The sequence below is a fragment of the Schistocerca nitens genome, chromosome 5 (genome assembly GCF_023898315.1).
Source record: "Schistocerca nitens isolate TAMUIC-IGC-003100 chromosome 5, iqSchNite1.1, whole genome shotgun sequence".
NCBI lineage: Eukaryota > Metazoa > Arthropoda > Insecta > Orthoptera > Acrididae > Schistocerca > Schistocerca nitens.
In genome coordinates, this window is record NC_064618.1 from 806,415,134 (window position 1) to 806,421,750 (window position 6,617).

Consider the following 6,617-nt stretch of genomic DNA (forward strand, 5'->3'; position numbering starts at 1 on the left):
CCTGTCAACATTATTTAAAAAAACAATTTTTGTTGTAGAAGTAACAGAAAAGTGTATAGACATCATTTAAACTATAATGTACCAAACATTATTGTGAGTGCCAACGTGCTGGGGGAGCTCTGTAGCATATATTTTGTATCTGGTTGATGATGTCAGTATACATGTAACACTAGTGTTTCCACATGATTCTCCTGTGTTTCTTATACTATCTTTGGACATCTTTGTATCCTCCTTTTATGCCTCATTTTATGGGTAGTTTCCTTCCTCTCTCTCTCTCTCTCTCTCTCTCTCTCTCTCTCTCTCTCCCTCCCTCTCTCTCTCTCTCTCTCCCTCTCTCCCTCCCTCCCCCCCCCCTCCCTAATTTCTTTTTCAATTTACATTTAAGAACCTTGACAGATTGTTCATCTTTGAAACAACTGTCATGTTGCATTTGTGAAAGTAGTGGCATTAGCCACTGCTTGAGCCAGATTTTGTTGTTATGGGTCTAACTGTTAGGTGCTAGTACTTTAATTTATTTGCAATCTGATTTGATTTTTCGTATGTATATGGTCATTTCACATAACACTTTGTGTTTGATTAAAAATGACTAGAAAAATATTTTTCTTGCAGAATGACCCGAAATTCAACTGCAGCACCTGTTTTACGATCTCATCAGTTTTTCTGGGAGAAAATCCTTTCTTCACATCCAGAGAAGAAACCACAGATAGCTCGCAAAAACATGAACAATGTGACAAAACTTGAAGTTCCTAAAGTTAGGCATCCTGATCCATTTGACCAGCAGGTGTCAATCAAGACTGAAGACCCAGGTATTCCAACACCAGCTATGCTTGAGGTAATGGCAAGAATGCAAGAAAGAACTTCATCGCAAGTAACTGGAGTGCTTAGGAAAAACCGAAGTGATAGGTAAGTTGAATGCTTTACTTCAAAGGGCTAACACTTTGGCTGGCCACTGTGGCCGAGCGGTTCTAGACGCTTCAGTCCGGAACTGCGCTGCTGCTACGGTCGCAGGTTCGAATTCTGTCTCGGGCATGGATTTGTGTGATGTCCTTAGGTTAGTTACGTTTCAGTAGTTCTAAGACTAGGAAACTGATGACCTCAGATGTTAAGTCCCATAGTGCTTAGAGCCATTTGGCTAACACTTTGCCATTAAATGATTTGTTTGTGTAGTTGCTTGTGTGGTGGTGGTGGTGGTGGTGGTGGTGGTGGTGGTGGGGGGGGGGGGAGGGCGGGAGGGGGGGAGTGAGGGATTTTTTTAAACACTCATATTGATAATAAGTTAAATATTGAGGATGAGTGTACAGTATTTACTTTATCTATCTAAAACAGCCTTTTATGCCAGTTTTACCGACACAAAATTTAGAATATGTTACTACAGTTCTCTTAGTACTGTTTTTATTTGTATTGCAGTAGAACAGAACATAGCTGTAATTACAGTAGAAAAGTTGATACTGTCTAATTTTTGTGACTGAGGCTGTTAAAGGTACTGAAGTACTTTGTAAATTCAGTTGATTTGGGCATCCTGTATTTATGAAGGATGTTAGTGAAATGCTAACATTAAACTCTGATTTGATTTGCGTCACAAAGAAATGATTAGAAACATACAATGTAGTTTTATAGGATAATATGTACAGACGGTATAAAGCTGTTAGAAACAGAAGTAGCTTCTGGCAATTAGTAAAATATAAATAGATGGGGACAGAAATACAATTCAGATTAGCATTGGCCATAAAACATAGGGAATTCCAGAAGTCTGCATGTGGAAATACAAATTTTGTCATTTGTTTCTCAGTGATGGTTTAGAGAAACTGACCTGTTTAATAGATACTTGAGATCAGTGCAGTTAAAAATAACTGAGTTGAAACTTTCTCTTTTTGGTTAACATTATGGTTATGGTAGAAAGTTAGTTGTCATTAACAATTCATTTCTACAGCCGCTGTAGCAGTCCATCAGAAGAGTCAGTATATCCATTTGCTTTAACACCAGCAATGGAACAAGTGTTAAGGAGGCGAGAAGAGTTGCAGCAACAAGAGATTGAGAGAATGAGAGCTTCAAGTGACTCAGATGAAAGCACAGAATGTATGCGAGTAACACGATCGAGAGCAGCTTCCAGTTCCTGCAAGTCAAATGAGAAGAATAAGAAGAAGAGGAAGGCAGTGTACAGCCTGTCTTTAGTTGACGGGAATTGTAATGGTGAGTTTCTTGTATGTAAAAGTGTTGTGATTACTGTCTCCAACCTATGCCCTTTATTGGTGAATGGTATAGAGTTGTTTTTGAAAATTTTTGCCATAATAGAGGCAGCATAAAAATTTAAGATGCAAATTCCTGTTTGCCTTATCACTTCCTACACCTTATCTCAAAGCACAATCTTCAAATATATACAGTAGTCTGAATCTCAAACTTCTGGGGAAGACAAAAGATATGCCCCCTGGGACAGGTTTTTAATAAGTCTTTTGTAAGTGGGCTGCAGTCAGAGAAAATGTAAACAGATAGTCTTTTTCCCAAAACTGTGGAACAGAGAAGTCTTTTGGAGCTGGATGATGCCTTTTAGATTGTTGTAGAAATGTCACCAAGGCTTGACAAGAAATGTTGTGGTTACACTGTACTTTGAATGCATACAATACCTTGTTGTAACTGTATGCCACATACGGCTCCATTTGACCTCTTTGAGTTTATAAATAGCTACTAAGCCTTAACAAATATCTTCATAATTTGTAATCTTCTTAAAGCATTAATAAGAGGTCTGTTCAAAAATTTCTGGAACATTCGTAATTTCGTACCAGTAGTGCATTGGAGTGAAATGCTGTTCACATCCCTGTACACACATGTTTAATGTGTAACTGCTGGAAGTTTCACTGGTGTATGCCTGTTAGTTATTGTTCATTGCTGTATTGAGTAGAACGTTGTGTCGCACAGTTTGGGAATTTAGAGATGGCAAAACTACAGGAGCAAAGCGTCTGCATTAAATTTTGCTGAAACTCAATATTACCTTAATTGAGACAAACAAAATGACACTGGAAGTTTACGGTGATGAGTGCTTAAGCCTTACTTGGTGTTACGAATGGTTCAGGTGTTACGAATGGTTCACATGGTTTAAGAATGGTCGGACGGCAGTTAAAGATGACCCTCATTCAGGGGACGCCCTTCGACATCTACTGACAACGCTCAAGTCAGGAACATCAACGAAACTGTGCATGCTAATTGAAGACTGACTATCTGAGACATTGCAGAACAATGTAATATTTCAGTTGGATCATATAATGAAATCCGTAAACAGAATCTTGGAATGCATCGTGTTGCCGCCAAGTTCGTCCCATGGCTCTTGAGTCATTCATTCCTCTTGGTGCATGACTATTGCACAAAAAATGAAATCACTGTGCTGCCTCATCCTCTTTACTCTCCAGACCTGGCCCTTTGTGACTTTTTATTTGCAAAGTTGAAAACCCCTTGAAAGGACAGAGATTTGCAATGATAGACAAGATAAAAGAAAATTCACAGACGGCGGTCCACACGATCCAGCAAACGGTATACCAAGACTGCTTCAGGAAGTGAAAATGGTGGTGGGAGTGGTGTATCATCTGTGGAGGAGAATGTTTCGAAGGAGACCATGCACAATAAGTAAAAGATAAGTGTAGAAAAATTTTGTGGACAAAGTTCCAGAATTTTTTGGAGAGACCTCGTGCGCTGCTTCATATATTTTCAATAACACAAAGTGCTGCCTGCAGCACTTGCGCACCAGTCTATCCTGATTGAATCTCCCCCACCCCCTCCTCCCCCACCACAGCCTCCCTCCCAACCCCTCTGTCAACTCTACCATCATCATCTCTGCTGGTTGTTCTACACCACCCTCACTCCTGTCATCTCCTACAGGTTGCCTCACTTGTGCAGTGTTGCATAACCCCCTGCTCCCCACATCCTGTGTCAGATGGTTGTGCTTTGAGCTGAAACTGTATCTTGCAGTGTGTAATTTCTTTCATATGTTTTGTTTCTTTTTCATGTGTAAATTTATCACTGCATAAATAGCAAATTTGAAATGTTAGAAATGTTCTTTTTCTCCTTCCTCCATTGCCAATGTCAACTATTCTTACTGTTCCCCCTCAGTCAGTCAGCAAGCAAGGGCTATTCATGAATCTTCATCCATGACTTAAAATTTTGCTTTCTTACATTTCATAAATCAGTTTGCCCCTCCCCTCGCGCACCCCATACATCTGAAGTATGTTGCAGCAGAAGTTCGTGACAAATGCTAAATATTTTGTCATATACTCCCTATGTTGTAAGCTTCAGAAAGTTAAAATTTGGTTCATACTGATTGCAACATAATTTTAAAATACCTTACACTTTCACAACAAAAATTCATTAGAGATGAAAAAAATTCTTTAAATTTCTGTTTGTTACCTCCAGTATCACCATAGCTCCCAAGCGATTAGCACATATTTTGTAAGTGGTGTGATAATAATAGGAAATTTAAAAAAGAAGTTGGTGATTTGGTACGCCAATTGCAGAACAGATCACAAAAGATCAATTGGGAACAGTATTTTGTTTTGAAGAGGATTATTTTGTGTGTGTGTGTGTGTGTGTGTGTGAGAGAGAGAGAGAGAGAGAGAGAGAGAGAGAGAGAGAGAGAGAGAGAGAATATTGACCTTTCTTCTTTAAAAATGGTTTGTATAGGAGGCACAGATTGACAAGCAGACACACAAATATGATTACTATATTTGTCAGGCCTGATGGTCTAATCGTAAAGCACTTGCCTGAAAACAGAGATTGCAGGATGAAATTCAGATCGATCTATGGAAACGTTTGTTCACTGTTAACATAGACATCATCTCTCAATGAGTTGAAGATTCACCAGGAACCCCTCATGATTCAGATTCCCTGTTAAACTGTGGGTCCTAATTCTGTGGTAAGACTGCAAGACTGCCAGGATAGGTTACGAACAAAGAACTCTCCTAGTGGCATCCAGTTGAAAGACTTATACCAGGTCATTGACCCATATGGAGTTATTACTGTATTCCATCTGTGAAACATTGGTTCATTACAGCATGCACTTCTGTGGTGCTGGATGTGACAATTTATGTGTGTCTTAAGATAACCTCTTCCTTTATAAAGACACAAGTAACAAAACTTTTCCACCAATTTTTCCCTCATCTTGAATTTTATCCTGTTTTGAATTGTTTATCAGCAAACAGAAAAGAGAATGGTAGAGTGCCCCACATCCAGCATGATCACCACCACCACCACCACCACCACCACCATCATCATCATAAATGGGAATAGGGACAATATTGTTTGATACCCCTAAAAGGACTTCTTTTGAAGGTGTACAGATGCCACCTATTTTATACACAACTGAGTAGTCATTTCATACCTGATTTGGGGAAACAAAACAAAAAAAAATCAGTGTTTATTGGTAAATTGCTATTTTGGGTTTTTGTTTTACCTTCCACAATGTCAATGATATATGTGTACTCTTCTTTTTTTCTGTAGGTGAGAAGAAACTGTTCAATATATCACAGAAGAGAAGCAGACTGCCTATACGTCCCCGTGTGTTAAGAAATGGTTCATTACTTATGTAGTCCAGTTTTTTATAAAAAAAACTGATTGTTGATAGCACTCCATTGACTACTGTGTGTTGTGAATGTGGTATGTGATATGGATATTTACATACATTATAAAGTGTCACTAGTTTTGAAATATGTGTACTATATGATGGACAAATGAGTGAGTGATCCGAGTGAGATTTTCAGCAGCATTTTGGACTTTAACCAAATGCGCTGTTAAACTTGACATAACTCTGTGTGTGTGTGTGTGTGTGTGTGTGTGTGTGTGTGTGTGTGTGTTTGGGGGGGGGGGGGTTAGGGGGCTTTTTTTATTGTACAAATCTAAAACTAGGAAATTTCAAGACCAGCACGCATACGTTCACACGCATACACCAGTGCGCGCTGTTGTATATTCAGTTGTGTAATTTATCATGTAAAACAGTATTCTGGCATTAAATGCTCTTTCGCTCTACTGCGTCCTGATTTTTATATTCCTGGGTTGCTTGCATTACAGAAATGCAGGAATCTGGAGGCATTCTGTGCAATATACTGTAACAAAAACTGTGGCATCAAAAAGGAAAAGAATTCATGACTGCTGCATTTTATTGTGTGTTCTGTAAGCTTTATGTTAGCTAAATAGTTAAATTGTGGACTAAGTAATAAATTTACTTTTTTGTCTAATATATTCAGAATAAATTTTACATTTAATAATATATTACTGTACTTAAGTTCTTTATTTTACTTGATAGTATTTACCCAGTGTCTCTATGCCCATGACACTTTCCTATATTTCATATAAAATGTTCTTTACTGTCTCATTTCTTGAAGAGAAAGCTAGATATATGTTGAAATTACACTGAAGTGAGGCTAAAGGGATGAAATAGCTTCCGTTGTGTTTTCTCTTTATTTGAAGTCACATTACCATATTTTCTGAGAAATTTACAGTTTTCATTTAGTAATATACCTTGTATACAGATGAGAATACAGTTCAGTCTGGTTTGTATATCTCAGGATGTGTTTTACAAAATAGGTAGGTAGCTGGAGTCTTGTCCTAAAATGTCAAAGTTGGATATCAATGTAGAA

The 6,617-nt window shown here is 38.2% G+C and overlaps 1 protein-coding gene across 1 annotated transcript in view; it reads left to right on the plus strand.

The window, feature by feature from the left end:
• Window positions 1–6,247, plus strand: part of LOC126259469 (serine/threonine-protein kinase VRK1-like) — an 85,847-nt gene extending 79,600 nt beyond the window's left edge. Inside the window, exons 10-12 of the mRNA XM_049956297.1 lie at window positions 610–903; window positions 1,931–2,190; window positions 5,482–6,247. Coding sequence (XP_049812254.1) covers window positions 610–903; window positions 1,931–2,190; window positions 5,482–5,570 — 643 coding nt within the window. The 3' untranslated portion in view covers window positions 5,571–6,247. The remainder of the gene's footprint in view (window positions 1–609; window positions 904–1,930; window positions 2,191–5,481) is intronic.
• Window positions 6,248–6,617: the final 370 nt, after the last annotated feature.